Source organism: Pituophis catenifer, unplaced genomic scaffold (assembly GCF_029215685.1).
Source record: "Pituophis catenifer annectens isolate HBS135680 unplaced genomic scaffold, rPitCat1.0.hap2 SCAF_5, whole genome shotgun sequence".
Classification (NCBI taxonomy): domain Eukaryota; kingdom Metazoa; phylum Chordata; class Lepidosauria; order Squamata; family Colubridae; genus Pituophis; species Pituophis catenifer.
This window is the reverse complement of record NW_027256885.1, coordinates 88,052,082-88,077,576: the sequence shown is the minus strand read 5'-3', so window position 1 is coordinate 88,077,576 and position 25,495 is coordinate 88,052,082. Positions and strand designations below refer to the sequence as shown.

Here is a 25,495-nt window from a genome sequence, read left to right as displayed (position 1 = left end):
CTTTGCCCAAAGCCCCACGCCGCACCAAGAGGCTGAAGTTTGCATTTCTTCCCCACTCCAACCTGCGCGTACCTTGGCAATGGGAATGTTTCTCTCTGCCCTTTTCCAGCTGCTAGATCAGAGGGACGAACCTAGCTTTGCTGCCCATTGCAGCCAGGAATCTCGAAGCCCAGAATGAACGCTTGTGTTACAACCAGCCAGATCAGCCTCCTGCAAACTCTGTCTCTCGAGGAGCCCGGCCGAACTTTTGCGTGCCACTCGCTGAGGCGGAGGGAGGGGCTGGAGCTAATAGGTAGCCAAACGAAGTGCCCAAAGGAGCCCATCCCGTCATCAGGAGTCCTGGTGCCTCAGCGAGTGAAACTTTGGCCGGGCTCCTCGGAAGACCACGGAGTTTGCAGGCCGCCTGCCTAGCTAGCGCCCAGATTGGCTGCAACACAAGCATTCATTCTGGGCTTTATTTGAGATTCCTAGCTGTGATGGATAGCAAAGCTAGGAATGACCCCGGCCAGCTTTCTCATTTAGGGAAATGCTGATTGGGAGGGCCGCGCAGCAAGAGAAAAGGCATTACATATCAGCCTCATCCGAGGTGAGTGGCTGGGAGGGGCAAGGGGCGTGGCCAGGTGTGGTTAGCTACCGGTTTGAGCAAACCGGTGCGAACCGGCTGAATCCCACCACTGCTAAAGACAAAGAAGAAACTGTAAAGGAGAAAGAGATAACAAAAGAAAGAACACAAGAGCAGAAAGAGATAGCAATAAGAGGAGCAAGGGCAAAAGAGGCAAAAGAACAGAGAGAGACAAGAGCGACAAAGACTACCAACAAGTAAACATGGAAGAAGAAATAAAAGCAATATCAATAAATGTAAATGGACTAAATTCGGCGACAAAAAGAAATAGAACTCTAAATAAATTAAATAGACTAAAGATGGATATTATATGTTTGCAAGAAGTTCACATCAGGAAACAACATAAAAAACTACTAGAACATTCAAAATTGTGAATATTATTTACCTCTTTGATAGACCAAAATAAGAGAGGTGTAGTGTTATACATAAGGGGAAAACTAGACCCTAAGCAAATTTTTGTGGATGAAGAAGGGAGGATACTAATGGTTGAGGTAACAATGAACAATAAACAAATGCTGTTGATAGCGATATATGCACCAAATGAGAATCAAGAAGAATTTTATGGGAAACTACACAGAAAAAATGTTAGAATTTGAGTATGAAAATATTTGTATAATGGGTGATTTCAAGGCGGTGGTAGACGCAGATTTGGATTACAAAACAACAAAATAAATAAGAAACCTAGGAAAATACTTCCAAAGACTTTTTTTACAATGGTTGAGGAATTAAGTATACAAGATGCATGGAGAAAAAGACATTTGAAAGAAAAACATTATACTTTTTATTCAAACAGGCATATGTCGTGGTCTAGAATAGACATGATGTGGATGTCAACAGATTTACTAGTGAATATACAAGAAGTGAATATTGAAACAAGTACATGGGCAGATCAAAATCAGATTATAATTATATGGAAAGGCCAGAAGAAAAGGCTGAGATGGACTTTGAATTCGATAATTTTACAGGAAAATGAATTTCAACGATTTCTGGAAAAGGAGTTGGTTTTTTTCTTTAAAATAAACAAAAAAGAGGATACATCACTCCAAAATGTATGGGATACAGTGAAAGCATACATTAAAGGGCTGGCAATGACATACTTGGGAAGCTTCTAAACAATTTTTTTTTGGTAAATATTTTTTTTTTTTTCAAACATAAACATAAAATATAACTTTCAAGAACAGAGTCTTGATCCGGTCATAGATGGTTACCACTCTTACATTCCTTTAACAAGCTCCATTCACAATTTCCCATTACATCTTTTACAGATAAAAATTCAAAACATAAAAGAACAAATTTTAACATAAAGTCTAGCATCTTCATCTAAACAAATCCATTATATCAATACAATTTTAATTTCAAATTAACTTTCGCTCATTTTTATATATATATATCAATCCTGATTATATCTTGTTCTTCTTCACCTTGTATCTTTTACCATCAGTGTCAAAATAATTTTTAACAATATTCTAACCTCTTATTCTAATTATTTACCTTACAATTTTATCACCACCAATCTTAATTTCAAATTCAATACAACTCCATTTTTATTACACTTTATAAAACAAAGTTCTAATTCTTAATCTCTTGACCCTTTTCCTCGAATCTTAATATCTTAAACTATCAATTTATCTTTGATTTTATCCCACTTATCATCTTTTACACTTTTCATGTTACACAGGTTTATCACAAAAACATGTTTTATTTAAACTAATTTCCAACATATTTTCTTCCATACCTCCCTCTATTGTTTGGCTGATTCCCAGCATAGTCTCCTCCAGAGCACCAACTATTTTTGGCTAATTTCCAGTATAGTCTCCTCCAAGCCTACCACCATTATTGGCTGGTTTCCAGCATATTATGTTTGGCTGATTTCCAGCATAGTCCCCTCCAGGGCTCCCACTCTTGTTTGGCTGATTTCCAGCATAGTCTCCTCCAACTCTCCTGTAATTGTTTGGCTGATTTCCAGCATTTTAACTAGTTTCCAACGTATTTCTTCCGAGTCTCAAACTCTTATCTAGTTGGTATCCATCCCTCTTATTTTAACTTCCCCTTACAATATGATTATCTATTTTGTGTCAGTTTCCCAGCATGCTCTTTCAAATTAATTCTCAATATATTTCATAATAATCATCATTTCCAGAAGGAAAAACTCTTCTGCGCATGCGCAAGATGGCGACTTCCCTGTGACTCCGGTGTTTCGGGGGGGGGGTGATTATGGCTTCAGGGGGCCTTTGAAGGGCTGAATTTCGATCGCTGCAGCCCTGGCCCAGCTGGAGGAGTGTCGGGGCTCTCTGTTGAGGGGTCTCCGGCTTCTTAGAACGTCCTGGAGGCTCGCGGGGGCTCGCGGAGACTCGCGGCTTGTGGAGACCACAGGACGGCGAGAGCAGCCCGAAGGAGGAGGGGGCAGCGGCAGACCTCCCATGGCGAAGGCGGCAGAGCCAGGAAGACGGCGTCAGCACCGCGGCGATGGCGGCGGTGCAGCACCCTCGTCGGGATCCTCGCCAGCCCAATCCGCCCCTTGGACATGTGCTAGGGCGGTGAGGGGGACGAGGTGAGGACGGGGAGGCTGGCAACGGCGGCGGCAGCGATGCTGGAAATGGTGGCCGCCGGCTCAAGGAAGGGGCCGCCGCAGTTTGGTGTGTGGGAGTGTTGGAGATGGTGGCAGCTGCTTACTCGTGGCGTTAGATCTCCTGGGTGATTGTGGGGCATTGTTTGGCCCTTGGTCGTCCCAAAGGCCTTCATGTTGATCTATGAAGGCTGGGCGAGACGAGCAGCATGATTATAAGGAAGATCTGGAGGGATGGGGGAGAGCTGGACCATGACTGAGGGTTTTTCCCCCCTCTGGCGTTTGTTGCCTTGGCTCTCCTCTTTTCCCTCCCATCATCTCCTGGATTAGGTGTCACCTTGACCTCCCTGGAGTTTTTTGACTGCTATGATCTCCACCGTTGAGCCTGCCCTGGACTATGTGGACTGACCTGATCCCATTCTTTCCCTCCATTGAATGGAGGTTTACATCTGGGGATTCAAGTCTTGGTGGAGTGGGTCTACAGCTGCTGTCTCAACTCCGGTTCTTTGGACGATCGTGGTTGACCAGCTGCCGTGAGAGGGGGGCTGGGTCACCCTTCACTGGTCCGAAACAGCATTCTTACTCCTGCCATTGCCGTGAGAGGGCAATGAGGTCCTATGTGTCCCATTGGAATTCTATTGAAGCCTGGCATTCACTCCTCTTGACTGTGATAACATCAAACTGTCCCCTGGCTATTGGCCATGGATTATCACCTCCCCTTGATGTCCAGATGTACTCGGTGAATGACCTTCGTGCCCTGCGAGATTCCCCCCTCTCGCAGGTTTGGCCCTCTTCGTTATCGAGGGCCTATCTTGATGACGGGCGTTGGAGCCCCGAGAGATGGCATGCAGCAAAGAAGAGTTTGAGGGGTTTTTTAAGTGGGTTTTTTAGTGGGTTTTTAACAAAAATTTTAAGGGGTTCGGGGGGGATTAGGGTGGGTTCTGGGGGAAATCCACCGGGTTCAAGACCAGCCTTAGCGAAGGGCTGCGACATTAGGGACGTAGAACTGGAGGTCGGGGAGGGGGTTGGAGTTCGATTTGAAGAGGGCTGTTCCATCAGCATAGTGAGTGGGAGGGGCAGATATGGCGGAAGCTGGGGACCACATCATGTTCGGGAAATGCGCACTCGCTATCTTAGAGCGATTGCACACTCCGGTCCCCAATGCTTTTCTCGTTCCCCAGGCTGTCCAGATTCTCAGGGCCAGAGCCTCCGGCTGATGTTATGCAATGCCAGGTCCGTTGTTAATAAAGCCCCCCTCATTCACGATCTTATTCAGGAGGGGGAGGCGGACCTAGCGGGCATTACGGAGACCTGGTTGGGCCAGGAGGGGGGAGTTCCCCTCGTGGATATATGCCCACCAGGCTTCCATGCATTTCATCAGCCGAGGGCTCAGGGCAGGGGCGGGGGGGGTGGCGGTTATTATAAAGGAAGGTCTGGATCCAAGGGAGACCACTGTTCCACAGATAGCCGGATGTGAGTCCCTCTTTGTGAAGTGGGGTCATGGAGTACAGATGGGCTTGTTGGTCACGTACCTGGCTCCCTGCCACGTGGCAACGGCCCTGCCCGAGCTGCTTAACATTATAGCCGAGGTGGCGGTGGACACCCCCAGACTTGTTATTATGGGGGATTTCAACCTGCCATCTATCGGTGAAACGTCTGAGGTGGCTCGAGAGTTCATGGCTTCCATGACGGCCATGGACCTAACTCAGTTAATTCATGACCCTACTCACATGGGTGGACACACTCTGGACTTAGTTTTTGTCTCTGGTCAGTGGTTGAGTGGCCTTGATATAGGGGATATAGTCATCGAACCCTTGTCATGGTCTGACCACTCGCTCCTTCGACTGGACTTTCTAACCGCTGCACCCCGCCGCAGGGAGGCAGGACCGACCAGGTGGTTCCGCCCCAGGCGCCTGATGGACCCTGATAGGTTCCAGATGGAGCTTGGGCCATTTCCTGAGACTCTGGCTCATGACTCGGCTGAAGACCTGGTGGCTGCTTGGGATAGTGCGGCTGCCGGGGCTTTGGACCGTGTCGTGCCTTTGCGGCCTCTGACCCGGCACCGAACTCACCTAGCTCCTTGGTTCTCTGAGGAGCTTAGGGAGATGAAGCGCCGGAAAAGACGCCTGGAGAGTAGTTGGAGGACCAGCCGCTCCGAATCCGACCGAACACTGGTGAGGTCTCATATTAAGACCTACCTAGTGGCGATAAAAGCGGCGAAATCTAGCTATTTTGCCGCTCTTATCGCGTCATCAGATAATCGCCCGGCCGCCCTGTTTAGGGTGACCCGCTCCCTCCTCCATCTGGAAGTGCGGGATGACCCCTTGCAGGGCCGAGCTGAGGACTTTGTGCAGTATCTGTATGACAAAATTGCTCAGATTCGGGAAGGGCTGGCCTCTGACTGGGTATGTCCGGACGGGATGACTGAGGCAGGTCTTGAGAGTGTTATCTGGGGGGAGTTCGATCCTGTAGCTCCCGAGGACATGGACAGGGTCCTGGGACGGCTGAACACAACCACATGTTTATTGGACCCGTGCCCCTTCTGGTTGGTACTGGCTTCCTGGGAGTTGACACGAGGCTGGCTCCAGAAGATTGTTAACGCTTCTTTGAGTGAGGGGGTCCTGCCGGCCGCTTTGAAAGAAGCGGTTGTGAGGCCCCTCCTCAAGAAGCCCTCTCTGGATCCGGCTGTTTTGGCTAACTATCGTCCAGTCTCCAACCTTCGCTTTGTTGCGAAGGTTGTTGAGAGTGTGGTGGCGCAACAGCTTCCCCGGTACCTGGATGAAGCTGTCTATCTAGACCCGCTCCAGTCCGGCTTCCGGCCTGGGCACAGCACGGAAACGGCATTGGTCGCGTTGGTGGATGATCTCTGGAGGGCTCGGGATAGGGGTTGCTCCTCTATCCTGGTCCTGTTAGACCTCTCAGCGGCTTTTGATACCATCAACCATGGTATCATGTTGCACCGGTTGGCGGGGTTGGGGGTGGGGGGCACCGTTTTGCGGTGGTTCTCCTCCTACCTCTCTGACCGGTCGCAATCTGTGTTGACAGGGGGGCAGCGGTCGACCCCGAGGCACCTTGCTTGCGGGGTGCCACAAGGGTCGGTCCTCTCGCCCCTTCTGTTCAACATTTATGTAAAGCCGCTGGGTGAGATCATCCGTGGCTTCGGGGTGGAGTTCCATCAGTACACTGATGACACCCAGCTGTACATCTCCACCCCAGGCCACCCCAACGATGCCGTTGAAGTAATGTCCCAGTGCCTGGAGGCCGTGCGGGCCTGGATGGGGAGAAACAGGCTCCGACTCAACCCCTCCAAGACCGAGTGGCTGTGGCTTCCGGCATCCCGATATAGCCAGCTGATGCCATCGCTGGCTATTGGGGGTGAATCACTCGCCCCCACGGAGAGGGCTTGTAACTTGGGCGTCCTCCTGGACGCACGGCTGTCTTTAGAAGATCATTTGACAGCCGTGGCCAGGGGGGCTTTTTATCAGGTCCGCCTGATACGCCAGTTACGCCCCTTTCTAGATCGGGACTCCCTACGCACAGTCACTCAGGCACTCGTCACTTCCCGCCTGGACTACTGCAACGCTCTCTACATGGGGCTCCCCCTGGGGTGCACCCGGAGGCTCCAGCTGGTCCAGAACGCGGCCGCGCGGGGGATTATGGGGGCGACGAGGCGCTCCCATGTAACACCTCTCCTGTGCGAGCTCCACTGGCTCCCGGTGGTCTTCCGGGTGCGCTTCAAGGTGTTGGTGACCACCTTTAAAGCGCTCCATGGCTTAGGGCCGGGGTACTTACGAGACCGCCTTCTGCCACCAATAGCCTCCCACCGGCCAGTACGCTCGCACAGAGTGGGCCTCCTCAGGGTGCCGTCCGCCAGACAATGTCGGCTGACGACTCCCAGGGGGAGAGCCTTCTCTGTGGCGGTGCCCACCCTCTGGAAAAACCTCCCCCCAGAGATACGTACAATAACAGACCTCCGGATTTTTCGTCGGGCCCTGAAAACCTATTTATTTCAACTAGCTGGGCTGGCTTGAGTTAAATTTTAAATTGATTTTAAATTGGGTTGTTTTAATTTATGGCCAAAATATTTAATTATTTTAAACTGCTTTTAAATTTTGTATGTATTGTTTTTTACTTTGGCTGTTCACCGCCCTGAGTCCTATTTGGAGAAGGGCGGTATAGAAATAAGAACAAATAAATATATTAAATTAAATCACAATTTGTTGCTAAAATCTGTGTATCTTAGAGTTTGTTCAATAAAACCTTAGTCAAACATAATCACCAATCTAGCATTTGTTTGCAAATTAAAATTAAAACATATTACATCAAGCAATAATTTTTCTTAAAGTTGTCTCACATTAATATATACTCTTCTTTATTGTTTTTAACCACCTATATATCATCCTCTATTTTAGTTGCCATCTCTTATTTTCTATTTTTGTTACTCCAAAAATCCTCCTGCTTTTATGCAAAAATCATATATACCTTTAGGCTTTTAAACTTTACATTTCAGTTTAGTTACATTTAAATTTATCTACTTTATTTCTTCCTTTTCTTCCTTTTTCTATCTGTCCATAAATGTTCCATTTCAAAGTTCATCTGTTCAAATTAAAAAATTCTGTATGTCCCTTTAATGCTTTATAATGTCTGTTCCATGTGTGATGCATCAACTTCCTGTCTTTTGTTCCTACGCTACACCTAATTTTTTTTGCTAAGCTTGTTAATTTCCATTGTCAAATGTCCAAAATATTCCTTCTTTCTTCTTGAAATCATCCAGGACAGAATAGGGATCTCCAAAATCCATAGATCCAATGTTAATTTCAAAGTAATCCAAGGTAAAAAGCCATTTAAAATGTTTCTTTTCCAAACGGAAAGGGAAATCTCTTCAATCCACTCTCCTGCTTAGTCACCGCAGACTCCATGGCAATTATGTAGCCATCCGTCTGTCTTTCTTCATTAGCTTCGTTAGCTTTCAAAGGTGTAAACTCCCAGAGATACATTTCTCCAATCTGCTCCAAATAAAGGAAAGCCAATTCTTCCAAGCCAAATTTACTAAAGCAAGGTCTGTCTTGGGTCTTTATTTCCATTTTTTTTCCCTTTTGATCTTCAAGCCCCACAGATCTGTAGCTGCTATTTAAAGTTTGGGGTCTTATTTTTTTTTTAAATCCAAATAATCATGTTGTTTTGCCTGGGTTGGTGTCACTCACCCGGCTTCAAGATACTCGCTCTTTCTTCTTCTTCTCTCCTGCACGATCTTGTGTCCCGGTCTGCCGTGGCTTTGTGGCAGCAGCCATGACTGCCTACCCCCACCGCCGACTTCGAGGATTCCCTCTGGTCTCCGAGGAACTTGCCTGTTCCTCTTGGCACACCAAGGAGCTCCTCTTCACCCCCCATCCCTGCAAGATGGGGGTCGGTCCGAAGACCGATTGGATGGTGGCTTGTCATTTGGGGTTTTCGCAGGCTCATTAGAGCCCGCTATGTCCCCGACTGTGGTGCCCCGGCTCCAGACTGGAAGTCTAAACAATTCTTTTTTTTTTTTTGAAAATGCAAATAAACCAGGTAGATGGTTGGCATATAAAATGGAAAAAGAGAAGGAGAAAAAACTAATCAACCAATTAACAGATGAAAAAGGAATGGTATGTTATAGAAAAGAAGAAAAGAAAAAAATAGTTCAAAAATATTACGAGAGACTATATAAACAAGAGATAATATCTGGAGAAAAGATAGAACAATATTTAAGAAAATCCGACTTACCTAAAATACCTGAAAATTATAAAAAAAGTACTAGAAGAAAGAATAACGATGATGGAATTAACAGAAGCAATCAAAAAAACAAAAGAATGGGAAAACACCGGGCCCGGATGGATTACCAGCAGAACTATATAAGATACTGCAAGATGTACTAAGCAATGTAATGTTGGAAGTATTTAATGAACTTTTAGTAAATGCAAAGATACCAAAGTCATGGATGGAGGCATATATTACTCTTATACCTAACGAAGAGAGAGATTTACAACAAATTAAAAATTATAGACCGATTTCACTGTTGAACGCTGACTATAAGATATTTACATCAATAATGGCGAATAGACTAAAAAAGTTGTTAAACAAATTTATACACATGGATCAAAATGGTTTTTTACCTAAAAGACAGATTAGAGCTAATATGAGAACAATTTTGAATACTCTGGAATATTACGAAGTGCATTCAGATAAGCAAATAGCAATGATATTCTTGGATGCGCAAAAGGCGTTTGACAATGTGAATTGGCAATTTATGATAAAACAATTACAAATTATGGACTTTGGGGGGAGATTTATAAATATGATAAAAACAATTTATAACAAACAGTCAGCAAAGGTAACAATGAACGGAGATATGACAGAAAAGTTTAATATAATGAAAGGAACAAGACAAGGATGCCCTTTATCGCCATTATTATTTGTATTGACATTAGAAGTATTAAATAGAAATGTAAGACAAAATGAAAAAATAAAGGGATTGAAAATAAAAAAAGAATATAAACTACAAGCCTTCGCAGATGACTTAGTATTTATCTTGGAGGAACCTCAAATAACAGAACCCAAATTAATAGATCAAATAGAAGAATATGGAGATGTGGCAGGACTGAAAATAAATAAAGAAAAGACAAAAATATTGGTGAAAAATATTACAGAAAAACAGAAGAGAGACTTAATGGAGAAACTAGACATTCAGATTGCGAAAAAAGTAAAATATTTAGGAATCCAATTAACTTCAAGATGCGTAACAATTAAAGAGGCTAATTATTATAAACTGAAAAATCAAATTGAGAAAGACTTGGAGAAATGGAAAAATCTACAGTTATCACTAATGGGAAGGACTGCGATAATTAAGATGAATATATTAATAATAATAATAATAATTTTATTTCTATACCGCCCTTCTCCCGAAGGACTCAGGGCGGTGTACAGCCTAATTAAAAACAGAATAAACATCAATTTAAAATAATTTAAAAATATTAAATAAATTTGGCATAATTTAAAACCCCAAAAATTTAAAACATCCAATTTAAAATTATGTTGCTAACCCAGCCTGGCGGAACAATAGGGTCTTGAGTGCGCAGCGAAATATCCGGAGGTCAGAAATCTTACGAATTTCCGGGGGCAGTTCATTCCACAGGGCTGGGGCTCCCACAGAGAAGGCCCTCCCCCTGGGTGTCACCAGCCGACATGACTTGGCCGATGGCACCCTGAGGAGACCCTCTCTGTGGGAGCGGACTGGTCGGTGGGAGGCTATTGGTGGCAGAAGACGGTCTCGAAGGTACCCGGGTCCAATGCCATGGAGCGCTTTAAAGGTGGTAACCAACACCTTGAATCGCACCCGGAAGACCACTGGGAGCCAGTGCAGCTCGCGCAGGAGGAGTGTCACGTGGGCGCAACGGGTTGCACCCATAACCACCCGCGCGGCCGCATTCTGGACCAGTTGGAGCCTCCGAGTGCTCTTCAAGGGGAGCCCCATGTAGAGAGCATTGCAGTAGTCCAACCGGGAGGTAACAAGGGCGTGAGTGACCGTGCGCAGGGTGTCCCGATCCAGAAAGGGCTGCAACTGGTGAATCAGGCGGACCTGATAAAAGGCCCCCCTGGCCACGGCCGTCATATGTTCTTCTAAAGACAGCCGTGCGTCCAGGAGGACACCCAGATTGTGAGCCCTCTCTGTGGGGGGCAAAGATTCACCCCCAATAGTCAGCGATGGCACCTGCTGACTATATCGGGACGCCGGAAGCCACAACCACTCGGTCTTGGAAGGGTTGAGTCTGAGCCTGTTCCTCCCCATCCAGACCCGCACGGCCTCCAGGCAGCGAGACATCACATCAAGGGCATCGTTGGGGTGGTCTGGGGTGGAGATGTACAGCTGAGTATCATCAGCGTACAGGTGACACTTCACCCCAAAACCACGGATGATCTCACCCAGCGGCTTCACATAAATGTTGAACAGGAGGGGTGAGAGGACCGACCCTTGCGGCACTCCCCATGCGAGATGCCTCGAGGTCGACCTCTGTCCCCCTGCCAACACAAACTGCGAGCGGTCGGAGAGGAAGGAGGAGAACCACCGCAGAACGGTGCCCATTCCCAACCCCCTCAACCGCCGCAGCATGATACCATGGTCGATGGTATCAAAAGCCGCTGAGAGGTCTAATAGGACTAGGACAGAGGAACAACCCCTGTCCCGAGCCCTCTAGAGATCATCCACCAACGCGACCAATGCCGTTTCTGTGCTGTGCCCCTGCCTGAAGCCCGACTGGCACGGGTCCAGATAGATAGCTTCATCCAGGTGTCGGGGAAGCTGTCGTGCCACCACGCTCTCAACAACCTTCACCACAAAACGAAGGTTGGAGACCGGACGATAGTTGGCTAATTCAGCCGGGTCCAGGGAAGGCTTCTTGAGGAGGGGCCTCACTACCGCCTCTTTCAAGGCGGCAGGAAAGGCACCCTCGCTCAAAGAAGCAGTTATAATCCCCTGGAGCCAGCCTCGTGTAACCTCCCGGGAGGCCAGTACCAACCAGGAGGGACACGGGTCCAATAAACACGTGGCGGCACTAATCTTACCCAGAACCCTGTCCACATCCTCGGGAGCCACAGGATCAAACTCCTCCCAGATAACATTCTCAAGACCTGCCCTGGTCTCCTCCCGTGGACTCATCCAATCGGAGTCCAAGCCATCCCGAATCCGAGCGACTTTATCGTGCAGGAATTGTACAAAATCCTCAGCACAACCCTGCAAGGGATCTTCCCGCACTCCCCCCCGAAGAAGGGAGTGGGTCACCCTAAACAGGGCGGCTGGGCGGTTCTCTGCAGATGCGATAAGAGCGGAAAAATGGTTAGATTACCGAGACTTTTATTTTTATTTCAAACAATACTGATAAAAGTGGAAAAGAAATATTTTGAACAATTAAATAAAATAGTAATGAAACTCATATGGCAAGGGGGAAAAGTGAGAATTAACATAAAGATGTTACAAGATGTGAGACTTCGAGGAGGATTTGGACTACCTAATTGGGAACTATACTATCAGGCAGCGGCATTGACGTGGATGAAAGAATGGATTGAATTAAGAAATACAAGACTATTGACTTTGGAAGGACATGATTTACAATTGGGATGGCATGCTTTTTTATGGTATGGCAAAAATAAGATGCACAGTTATTTTCAAAGACACTATGTAAGAAATGTATTATTATTAGTATGGGAGAATGTTAGAGATAAATATTACTTAAAAATACCAATATGGTTATCTACAATGGAAGTGTTAATACATCCAGATATTATTAATATGGGGACTATTCTTAGATATAAAGATATACTAACAGATAAGAGGGAATTGAAAAAGAAACAAGAAATAGAAGAACAAGGGATTGAAATGGATTGGTATAAACAATTACAAATACAAACAAGATATGAAAAAGATGCTAAACTATATGGTTTTTACTTGGAAATGACAGAGCTGGATGAGATACAGGAACAGATGAAAAAAATATTTAAAAACTATATAATTACTTATTAAGAATTAAGCTAGAAGAAGAACAGGTAAAAGAAACAATGATAGCATGGGCTAAGAATTTTGGATATACAATTGAGTTAGACAAATGGCAGCAAATATGGGAAAGAAATTATAAATTAACCATGTCCACAGCATATAAAGAAAATCAATACAAAATGTTTTATAGATGGCACATGGCACCTGAAAAATTGGCAAAAATGTTTAAAGATAAATCAGCTAAATGCTGGAAATGCCATCAGATATCAGGATTGTATTATCATATGTGGTGGACGTGTCCAGAAGAGAGGAACTATTGGATTGAAATTCAAACATGGCTAGAGGAAATTTATTAATTCATTTATTATTTATTAATTCAATTTGTATGCTGCCCCTCTCCGAAGACTCAGGGCGGCTCACAATGCATTTAAAATCATTATAAAAAAACATTTAAAAATTAAAAACATTAAAACTCATTCACACCATTCATGGCCGGATCTCGCCGGATCGCAAGAGCGAGATCAACGGCCCCAGGCCTGCCGGAAAATCTAGGTCTTCACCGCTTTTCGGAAGGCCAATAGGGTGGGGATAGTCCGGACCTCAGGAGGTAACTGGTTCCAGAGAGCTGGGGCAGCCACAGAGAAGGCCCTCCCCCGCGGGCCCTCCAGCCGGCATTGTTTAGCTGATGGGACCCGGAGGAGACCAACTCTGTGGGATCTTACCGGTCATTGGGAGTTATGCGGTAGAAGGTGGTCTCGAAGATACCCTGGCCCTGAGCCATGTAGGGCTTTAAAGGTAATCACCAACACCTTGAATTGTGACCGGAGACCAATAGGGAGCCAGTGCAGCTCGCGGAGAATTGGTGTAATGTGGGTGTACCTAGGTGCACCCACGACAGCTCACGCGGCTGCGTTCTGGACCAACTGTAGTCTCCAAACACTTTTCAAGGGTAGTCCCATGTAGAGCGCGTTGCAATAATCTAACCGTGAGGTGACAAGGGCATGAGTGACAGTGAGGAGAGCCTTCCGATCCAAGTAGGGTCCCAATTGGTGCACCAGGCGAACCTGTGCAAAGGTCCCCCTAGCCACAGCTGTCAGATGTTGCTCTAATCTTAGCTGTGAGTCTAGGAGGATACCCAAATTGCGAGCCCATTCTGAGGGGGACAATTTCTCCCCCCCCCAGAACCAAGGATGGACAATCAACATAGTCTTTAGGAGGCAATACCCACAGCCACTCGGTCTTGTCTGGGTTAAGTCTGAGCCTGTTGACTCCCATCCAGACCCTCACAGCCTCCAGGCACCGGCACATCACATCCACCGCATCACTGAATTGACGTGGGGTAGAGATATACAGCTGGGTATCATCAGCGTATTGCTGATACCTCACCCCGTATCGTCAGATGATCTCACCCAGCGGCTTCATGTAGATGTTAAATAGGAGGGGAGAGAGGACCGAGCCCTGAGGCACCCCGCAAACGAGGGGCCTAGGGGTCGACCTCTGTCCTCCTACCAACACCGACTGTGATCGACCAGAGAGATAGGAGAACCACCGTAACACGGTGCCTCCCACTCCCATCTCCCTTAGTCATCCCAGAAGGATACCATGGTCAATGGTATTGAAAGCCGCTGAGAGGTCAAGTAACACCAAGATGGAGGAATGACCCCCATCTCGGGCTTGCCAGAGATCATCCATCAGCGTGACCAAAGCAGTTTCCATGCTTTAGCCAGGCCTGAAGCCAGACTGAAAAGGGTCTAGATAATCCGTTTCCTCCAATGACCGCAGGAGCTGAAGTGCCACCACTTTCTCTACAACCTTTCCCACAAAGGGTAGGTTGGAGACTGGACGAAAGTTCTTTAATTCTGCTGGATCCAGGGAAGGCCTCTTGAGGAGGGGCCTTACAACTGCCTCCTTTAATGGTTGCGGGAAGGCCCCTTCCCTCAAGGATGCGTTAACTAAAGCCTGGAGCCAGCCCCGTGTCACCTCCCTGCTGGCCAAAACCAGCCAGGAGGGGCACAGGTCCAACAAACAAGTGGAGGAACTCATCGCTCCTACAGCCTTGTCCACTTCCTCAGGAGTCACAGGATCAAACTCATCCCACACAATAGGACTAAGACCTGCCCCCGTCATCTCGGAAATGATACAACGACGTATTGATCTGAAACCTGAACTGTTCCTATTGGGTATCTTGCCAGAGAAATATAGTAAAGAGAATATTTATCTCAGCGTGCTCACCAAGCCTGGACACTCTGAACTCGCCATGCCTCAATCACAAGACAAATGCTGGGGTGGATGAGAAAGATGGTTTATTCTCCGCCAGGTTGAGCGTAGTCATTGCCGAGTGTATAGGATTACAATGAAGTTGGCGCTGGGAGCCACTGCCTCCCAGCGCGTCTCAAATAACCTGCATCGGCCTGTTGACCGATCGGCGATGCTTCTGGGGTTCCAACCAGCCACGTGGCTCATGACGCCGTCGTTCTCTGTGGCGTCTCGGTGGCGCAATCCCGGTTCGTATGTGCCTCTCCCGGCCGCAAAGTGCTCGACCGCCTATGCCATCTCCTTCTGTCACCCCCACCACCGTTGTGTTCAACCCCCCCACCCAACTGGTCCCCCCCCCCCAAGCTCTTGCAAGGTCCTTGCGTAGCGTCGGGAGCTCCCATGGCCTGCGTTCGTAACCCCGGTGTGTTGAGCCGGTGTGGGTCTCGACAATTTATTTGATTATACATATTGTAACTGCAGCGAGAATTGTATTTGCGGAAAATTGGAAAGCAGAGAAAATCCCTCTAGAGGGAGAAGTAATTAAGAAAATATTGGAATGTGCAGAAATGAATAAATTAACATTGGTAATTAAAGAAAAGGAAGAATCGGAATATTTTAAAGTATGGGGCAATTATATCAATGGTTAGAGAAGAGATATACATAAAAATCTAGATAATTGATGAATTAATATAAATATAAGGAATTTGGGAAGAATGATGTAACAATCTAAATGAAAATATAAAGGTATGATAGAAATATAATATGAAAATGATGGAGGGAGTAGAAGACAAAATATGTACTCAGATGAAACACTGAATGATTAAGGATGTACTGCTTGTATGTTTGTTTGTTTAAAAAGAATAAACTTTTTTTTAAAAAAAAGAAGCTGAGCTACTGCTAATCTGAATAAGGAAAGCTGGGCTAGATCAGCCTAACCTTGGATAAAGTGTACATTTCAGGAGAAAGGGTAACAAAAATGCGGCATTCAGAAGACACCTATTTTACACCAAAATAGTATTTTTTTCAGTCAGAGGGCTTTGAATATAATACATAAAAGCAGCAGAAGGGAAGAAAGACAAGGAACGTGGAAAGGGTAGGGCATTCTCAAATGTGTTTGATTTTCATTGCAATCTTAATGAGCCGCGGTGGCGCAGTGGTTAGAGTGCAGTACTGCAGGCTACTTCTGCTGATCACCGGCTGCCAGCAGTTTGGCAGATCGAATCTCACCAGGCTCAAGGCTGATTCAGCCTTCCATCCTTCCAAGGTCGGTAAAATGAGGACCCAGATTGCTGGGGGCAATATGCTGACTCTGTAAACTACTTAGAGAGGGCTGGAAAGCACTATGAAGTGGTATATAAGTCTAAGTGCTATTGCTATTGCTTAACCAAGCAGTTCCTTATGCCAAAGGTAACTCGGGGTGGGGGTGGGACAAAGATAAGGCCCAATTGAAAACTGAACACTGAACACCTAGCAAAAAAAAAGTCGTATCTCTATTTTTTTTTTCTTTTTTTCTCTTTTTGTAGGCAGGGGACACGATTAGAAGTTAGACAGGAAAGAAAGAAAGAAAGAAAAAGCTTTTTAAACATAGGGTGATATGATTAAAAGCAAGAATAAGTGACAGAAATAAAGGGAATATTAATGTATTACATTTTTATTTGATAAAATGAAAGTAATGAGAAATAGGTGGAATAGTTGAATAATGATAGACTGTAACCTAATATAGATGTGTATTGTTATGGGAATTTCATAAGTTGATTAAATGCAATAATAATGTTTAATCTGATCAGTTTTGTTTGTACTGGAATGTATGGTGCCCAGGTGCCACACTGTTCACGCATTGATTTGACATTTTTATAAAAAATAAAAAACTTTTTTTTTAAAAGTTGTATCTTGAAGTCCAAAAGAAATTCATTGTTTTTAAGCTTGTCTGTCTGTCCATGATGCCTTACTCTGAGAAGCTGAGATAAAAAGGCTTCCAAACAAGCTTATATGGGAGGTGAAAGGGAAAACATCAGAGTGAAATTCAGGATAATAGTCTCTCAAACAACTCAAACTATTGAATTGGATTTTAAATTATTGAGGAGACCTGAGCAACTATTTAGCCTTTCAGTTTTATGCTATCTGCAGCTGCAGGAACTGAAGCTGTTGCAGTCTAGCAATGCTAATTTTTAGATTTATATTTTCAGAAGACTGAGAAACCAGTAACAGAAAGAAACCCAAACAGGAATTGAGTTCTAGGACAAGTTCCCAGTTTTAGAGGAAGCCTTTTCTTCCACAGAATATTTTGTGCCTGAAGTGTTCTACTTTGTCTATATATCTTGATAGCAACCGTTAAGGCAGGGTAGTTTTAGCAACTCCCCAAGTGGGACCTACAAGGTGAGAGAGGAGGGAAGGTGTCAGCTGCCACCTTACGCTTGCTTGCTTGTATGCTTTGCTACCATGACAGTCTGCCATGAACTCTGGGGAGGGTGGATGGGAGGAAGGCTGCTTGAAGGGGGAAAGTGAAAGTTTTAACTGCTGTTATCTCCCTGAGATGCTGCTTCAAGGTCAAATGGCTGGGAGAAGAACGCAGCTGCATACCAACGTAAGCCTGAAGTGACTGTTCTGAAATCTTGCTTCAATTTGATTGGATGGGGGGGGGAGCAATGGGAGGCAACTAAGGGAGGGAAAACTTGAAGCTAGGGATTTTGGTGATGCGATTCTCGGTTCTGGCCATTGATTTCTTGATTTCTAATAAAATTATACCTTTCTCAATAAATGGAGCCAAGGATAGTTTCTATTTAGAGGTTTATACCTTATAAGGGTATAAATTTAGAAATAAAAAGTTTAGTGGAGTATGAAGAATAAGTAATAAATGTTTACCAGTAATAAATGTTACCAGTAATAACTGGTAGAAGAGATAGGAAAATGGTTATAGTAAAGAACTGTGGAAAGAGAGAAGGGAAAAAATTCATTTTGAGCCTGTGTCAAACGCCGACCATGACCACGCCCACCCCCAGCCACACACACACCCAGGCCCTCAGAGGTCAAACACAACCCTGATGTGGCCCTCAATGAAGACGAGTTTGACACCCCTGCCTTAACAACTTCATGGATAGCGGGGAGGTGTCCAGATCCTTCTTTACCTGTAAGAAATAAAAAGCTCCCCGAAGTTTGTCCAATCCAATAGTCCAGGAATTTGACAAGCAGATGTTTTTAGTTCCTAAGCTTGCACAAGCGGTCCTTGATTTATGATCTGTTTAGAGATTGTTCCAAGTTACGGTGGTGCTGAAACAAAGTGACTTACGATCGGTTCTTGCATTTATGACCACTGAAACATCCCAGAACTCACATGATCAAAATTCAGACACTTGGCAACTAGCATGTATTTATAATAGATGCAGCATCCCAAGGTCATATAATAGCCATTTGTGACCTTCCCAGCTGGCTTCTTATAAGCAAAATCAATGGGGAAAGCTGGATTCACTCAACAACTAAGTGATTCACTTAACCATGGTAATTCACTTAATGACCACAGTAACAAAGGTTGTAAAATTGGGCATGACTTGCATAACCACCGCCTCACTTAGTGACAGATTCCAGTTCCGATCATGGTCATAAATCAAGGACTACCTGTAATCAGCTTCCTATTGTTGGCTCTACCCAGCACTTCTTCCTCAAAAAAACCTCTCCTCATGGATAAACTATTTAAATGAGTAACAAGCACATTCCATCCAGGGGCATAAATTAATTGTGCAGTGTGCAAAAATGTATTACATTCATTTCGAATTTCCTGTCTGTCAATTTCACTGAAAGAATTCAACTTTTAATAATGCCAGGTGGGAGGAATTAAGGCAAAGAAAAAAAAAAGGCCCAATTGTTTTCTCAGTCAAAATAAACAAGAACCTACACATTGTTCACTGAGATAATGTACAGGCCAAATTTCAAAGTTTTTTTTAAAAAAACCCTCTTCCAATTGAACTTCTAATGTAAAGAAAGGCACCATAAAACCTTTCATATGAGGGTACTGTAGTTCAAGTGAGTTCAGATGAACTATACCTTCACCACAACAAAATCAACCCAATAAAACAGTACACTACAATAAATAATCCCAGCTAAAGGTGAACACCAATAATCCTTTTAGGAGGAAACGAACGCAGAAAATTTTAAAAAATCCTTTTATGGAATGGCCTTGTGCACTCAGGCCACAGATCTAGCTAGCTCTAGCTAGCTCAGTATTGACTATGCTACATGTCAACAGCTCTCAAGGGACTAAAGACTCTGCCTGAAAGCTAACACAAGTATTCCATCGGCAAACCATGTCAGCAGATTTGCAATTGTGGCTTACTCTTTTACAATCCAGGGGTTTTTTTTTAGGGAATCATCCTATGTTAAAAAAAAACCTACATATTTGTAACATCTGGACAACTATAGGAAAATATATGCAAGCCTTTCTCTTTGACTTTTATTGTATGACCGTAGCATCTGGCAGGAGGCCAGAGTTTTGCTGTTGTGGAATTGAGCTGAAGGTAACCAAGCAGGGGAAGTGACCCCAACAAGCACTGCTTGTCTCCGACTTTCTATCTGGTTCACGGGTCAGCTCATTCTCCTTTACATGTACTTGTGCTTTATTTGGCCAAGTGTGGTTAGACACACAAAGCATTTGTCTCAGGTGCAGAAGCACTCCATGTACTTGCAAAACAGTAGAATATAACAATACTAAAGCGTACAACTGATAAAAGGGGAAAGTAAGAAACAATATAGGGCAGTGATGGCAAACCTTTTAGGGACCGAGTGCCCAAACTACAACCCAAAACCCACTTATTTATTGCAAAGTGCAATTTAACCTGAATAATAAGGTTTTTACTACCATTACTACAATTTAACAACAGATTCTTCCCAATGACCTAGCGGGTGCGGCCAGGGGTGGTGGTCATGTGACTGAGTGGGCATGGCCAACTCTGTCACTCATGTGGGTGGCGCCTGTATGAGACAGGCAGGGTTGGGGAGGGAATCCAGAGGTCTCTGGTGGGTGGGGCCAGGTGGGGGGGCGGGAGGAAAGAAAGATCCAAACCTGTTTGTGTGTGAGAGAGAAAGAGAGAGCACAGCCCTGATATAAATCTCCGAGATTGGATCTCTCTCTCTCTCACACACACACAGAGGTTAGATTGGATCTCTCTCTCCCTCCCTGCTTTAGGCAGGCTTAGAAAGTCTGCCAGGCCCAGCATGCTGCGGACGCCCCTTGCTCACCCTTTTGCCTGGCTTCCCTCCTCCGCGGTCTCCTCGGTGCTTGCTCATGTTCTTCCTCCCCAGTCTAGCTTGACGCAGGCGGCAGCGCAGCTCACATTGCCCTTTCAAAGCCTGCTGTCAGTGAAGATGGGCACCGGTGAGGGCTGGTTTTTTGCCTAGCTTTGTCTGACTGTCGGGGGTGGGGTGGGGAAACAGATGGGGGCCTGGGGAGGAAGCCTGCGTCAAGCTAGACTGGGAAAGCTGGCTGCGAGAGGAAGAGAAGCCGCGTGAGCCAGACCCAGACGCTTCCCGTGTTCTTCGCACGGGATCCCCCAGCAGCGGGAACGGAGAGGGAGGAGGGGGCGGCATTCCTGTGTGCTGCCGTTTCTGTGTGGCACTCTCCCCTCAATGCTAGCAGCCGCCACTGCCCCCTTCTCCCTCTCTGTACCGCTGCTGGGGGATCCCATGCGAAGAAGGGGGCTAGCAGAGAGGGGAGTGTGTGAGGTTGCTGCTTCTGGGACTCAGGGACTCGGGAAGCGTCTGGCTCCGGCTCACCCGGCTTCTCTTCCTCTCGCAGCCAGCTTTCCCAGTCTAGCTTGACGCAGGCTTCCTCCCCAGGCCCCCGTCCGTTTTCCCCCGACAGTCAGACAAAGCTAGGCAAAAAGACAGCCCTAACTGGTGCCCAGCTTCACTGACAGAGGGCTCCGAAAGGGCAATGCGAGCTGTGCTGCCACCTGCGTCAAGCTAGACTGGGGAGGGAGAACATCAGCGAGCCAGCGGTGCTTCCTTCTAGCCTTCGCCCAAAGCCTCACGTCGCACCAGAAGGCTGAAGTTGGAATTTCTGCCCCCTCCAACCCGCGCGTACCTTAGCAACGGGACTGTTTCTCTCCGCCCCTTTTCCCGTTTTGTCTGCCGGATCAGCGCAGGGGGACAAACCTAGCTTTGCTGCCCATTGCAGCTAGGAATCTCAAAGCCGAGAATAAACATTTGCGCTGAAACTAGCCCGGGTGCTAGATCGGCCCCCTGAAAACTCCATCTCTCGAGGAGCCCGGACAAACTTTTGCGCACCACTTGTTGAGGCGGAGGGTGGGGTGGAGCTAATAGGGGACCAAGCTAAGTGCTTGAAGCAGCTCAGCTGGCCAGCGGGGAGGCGGGGCATCCCAACACAGGCAGCTCTGCAGGAAAAGAAACTGCTTTTTTTTGCCGAGCCAATGCAGGGTCGCATTGTGGCTCCGCGTAGTAATGGACTTCAGGAGGTGGACAGGATCCCGTCTCCCCCATTGTGAAGCATGCAAGTGAAAAAGTTCACTCAATCAATTCCAACTTTGCAAGATCTTTTTCTTTCGCAAGAAGTTGAAATTGAGGGAAACGCGACAGAGAAACACAATTGGAGCTGGGCTGGGGCGACTGCGCACATGCCCACAGAAAGGGCTCTGCGTGCCATGTCTGGCACGTGTGCCATAGGTTCACCATCACGGATATAGGGGATAAATACTGGAACCACATTCTATGGATTGATGTACATACACATTAGCCAAACCCCCTACCACCCTTAGTCACTGTATTTTGCCAGAATGAGGTGTTCAGCAGAGTGATGGCACAAAGGAAGAAACTGTCCCTGTGACTAGTTGTCTTGGCATACAATACCCTATAGTGCCATCCCAAGGGAAGGAATTGAAACAGTTTATGTCCAGGATGGGAGGGATCTGCAAATTTCTTCTCAGCCCTCCTCCTGACCTGCGCAATATACAGGTCTTCTATGGCAGGCAGATATTCTATATTTTATATTCCACCCAGCTGCCTCTTGCCTTTACATCTTTCCACTGTGCCTCCCACATGTCTCTCTGACAGTGCTCACCGTGGCCTCATTGCAAACGCTACATTTCACCACGTGCTGATGCATCTTTCCCTCCACGTTGATGGGGCTCTGGCAGACTCGGCAAGTGATCATAGGGGCACTGCCACTCTCCGGTGACGCCATAGGGGAATACGGCGGGGGATCGTCTGTGGGCAGTATGGCTGCTTGGCTCCCATCATTGAGACTGCTGAAGGAGGAAAATCCTTGGAAGGGAAGAGAGAAAGAATCATGGTGAAAAGGGAGCACTCAACTACTGTTCTATGGTGCTGCTGTTAAGTTTACAGGCCGCCCCCTCGATCCTTCTTCCGGATCTCTCAGCTGCATTTCATTCTCCTCAAATTTCTTCACCACCACCACCCTTTGATTCCTGCCTCTAAATTTGTTCATCTTCAACCTGCCCTGTAGAGGACGGCCTTGATGGAGAGAGATCTGTACCAAAGCAACCAGGATGGGAAAAACTGTTCTGCTCTAAACAATGGAGGAATGAGAAAACCTTTGAATCCACCTTCATAATTCACATCAGTATAAGAGAGGGAGGAGGTGAGCCATAATTAAGAGTTTTATCTACAAATATCTATAGACCCCTCACATCCTGGACATAAACTGTTTCAACATCTCCACTCAGGATGCCACTATAGGGCATTGCATGCCAAAACAACTAAACACAAAGATAGTTCCCCCTCCCCATGCCATCACTGATAATCACATAATTCCCATAGCACTGTCTTGAGAAAAGCATTTGGCTGGAACCAGACTAATAATATCAAAAAATGTATTTACTGCCTAGGGGACAGCAACGCCCCCTCCCGTCCCCAATGTAGGGATCCTCGTACCAAAAGGGCTCGAGATCCGAGCCACGCCTCCCGGGTTGACGACCTCTCCACTCTAGGATCCTCTCGTCTATCGCCCCCCTCTCCTCGACCCTGCCCACCGCCTCTGCTTTCTCAGCGGTCCTCTCAGGAATATAAACGAGGACAGGCGGCTCACCCTGTGGCGGGTTGGGTTTTCCCGGAGCAATCGAGGCGGGCCCCGACCCCAGGCCCGCCGGCCCCACTAAACCTCCGGAGCTGAGGCCGCTCCCATCGCCAGGCTCGGCTGGCAGCAGCGGGGAGCGTTCACCATCCGCAGCCATCGCCGCTGCGGCTGCTACCCGTAACCGTCCCGCGTCTCTCTCGGCTTCCCTAGCGCGTACGTCCCCGCCCCTCGTTCCCGGATTACCCTCGTCACATGACGACACGACGGCCTCATCCTATCGGCTGCAAGGAAGCGCCTAGGTCCCCGTCACGTGAACAGAAATCAGTGGCGATAGCGGGCGCTGCGTTTCTGATTGGTCGACAGAGGATGTGACGGCGTGTCGTCCGCTTCCTTCCATTGGACGCGAATCGTGCTCGTTCTTTCGCAGTCCCCGCCTCGTCCCGTGACTCTCTCTACGCCTCCTTATTGGCTGCTTCTTGCAGGCGGCTCCCAGTTTGTCCCGAATCATCGTTTTTTCCCCGATTGCCTTATTACTCCCTCCCTCAAGGTGGCCCGGCGTTTAAAGGGTTCTAACTCACGTGATAATGAACCGCGGATCCTCATTGGGTTGGCTCTTCCGCTGTTCCATAGCACTAGGAGCCACCCTGGAGCTTACGTGATGGAACAGCTTCTCTCCCATTGGGCGGGTCGAAGTTCCCCATTGCTGCTCCTACCAATCGTTCCACCTTTTCTGGAGAACGCCCCGCCCTCTCAACCATGATTGACGGTCCCCGTGAAGATTCCGCCCCAGAGTTCGAATTTTCCATTAAAGAGAAAGTGTTGGAAATGAATTCAACCAACAAGCATGGGTCGATGAAAACAGACTTTATTAAAAGAATAATAAAAACTATTTTACAAAATAGGGTGGGTATATCCCAGCAGATCTCAACAGAGGAGTTTAAGCCAGGAAGCGACACCTAAAATTTTAAAAGCATTACATTTCATAGTTTCCTATTCTGATGGCCCATTTCCCTCCTCCTTTGGATTTATTGGACAGGTCCTCTGGGGTTTCAGCTAATCCAAGATGCCTCAAAGGAATACATTATCTCTCCCTTTGTTTTCTCAGATTACTTTCTCTTCAGCACCTCCCATACCTCTCCATACCTCTCCATTACACATCTACATAGCATCTCTCAGTTTTAAGGAATGTCTCCGTGCACCCTCAGCAGGCCCCTCTCCTATGCCAAAGAACAGGATAATGCCCCTTTTCCAAGCATATGCACCATAGACATGGGAGAAAAGTTCCACAAAGCATATAATCTAACTACATTGTAAAATTCAGTCATATTTAGATCTTAATGCAGGAAGGATACAATTGATTTCATATATGTTTTTACAGAGGTACATGTATTATAAATGCTTAACAAATAAATGCTTAAATGGAAAATACTTTTGTAGCAGCATAACATATATTGTACAATAGAATAACAAGTTTCTATTCAATTATTACTATTCCCTTTAAAGGAAATAAATAAAGGTAATTCTTTTATAAATTGTAAAGTGTGAGACTGCTGTTTTCTTGAGGTAGAAATGAGGTAAATATAGCAAATAAGGTGAATAAAAGAAATAATCATTCCAAGTCAGGTACATAAAGTCAGATCAAATATATGAACTCTGAATAACCTTCTCTATTGAACTGTAGGAAGTTAGCACCCACCCCTTTCCTGGAAGAGTGAAATATTTTAGGAAATATGAAAAAGGCAGAATATTATATTTCCCTGGATGAGAAATATGAGAAGCATATTTTACAGACAAAGCAGCTCCCACCTTCCTGCCCCCCACCCTTTGTCAATGGGCCCTTAAGGCCTGGGCCAGTCTATTCTACATAACAAAGATCTGCCTCCTTCAGGCAGAGCCATAGTAGGAATTGCCAAAGATAGGATTAGCCCTCCACACAATAGCAGCAGAAACTCACCACATGTGACCTGGGAAGCACATGTGACCATCAACCAGCAAGGCCCCCACCCCCTGGGAGTCTGACAACCAATCAGGATACTCTTTCGGGGCCCCAAGAAATGCAGAGCCAGAGAGAGCATAAAAACCCGAGGATTTACTGTATCTGCCCTTTTCTGTTCAGGAACTCAAGCCATGTGATCCTGTCCACCATTAAACCATCTTTCCAAGCAGTCTCCATGTTTCCAGTGTCTGTTTTCCCCACTTGGAGCAGAACCTAGAAGGATGTTTCTTCCAACAATTGGCGACCCAGATGGGACTCCAAGCTAACCTAACCAATGGACCAGGCCCAGGTAAGCCTCCCTTGCTAGCAGCAGACCCATTGAGTCTGTGGGTAAGTTTTCATGGACCTTGGCCATTTGGAACTAAGTTTTAAAGGGGTTTTGAGTTTGAGCTCAAAGGCTGCTTGGAAAGAAGGTGAGTACCTCTAAATTTTAATTTTAAAGCATGGAGGAAAACATGGGAAATGTGTGTATGCCTGCATGTGTGTGAGTAAAGGCCCTT

The 25,495-nt window shown here is 46.3% G+C and overlaps 1 protein-coding gene across 1 annotated transcript in view; it reads right to left on the bottom strand.

Annotated features, from left to right (window-relative positions):
* Positions 1-23,215, bottom strand: part of PIP4P1 (phosphatidylinositol-4,5-bisphosphate 4-phosphatase 1) — a 35,395-nt gene extending 12,180 nt beyond the window's left edge. Inside the window, exons 1-2 of the mRNA XM_070944402.1 lie at positions 23,012-23,215; positions 22,025-22,227 (exon numbers count right to left, since the gene is read on the bottom strand). Of these exons, the coding sequence (XP_070800503.1) occupies positions 22,025-22,227; positions 23,012-23,156 (348 nt within the window). The 5' untranslated portion in view covers positions 23,157-23,215. The remainder of the gene's footprint in view (positions 1-22,024; positions 22,228-23,011) is intronic.
* Between the last annotated feature and the right edge of the window lie 2,280 nt (positions 23,216-25,495).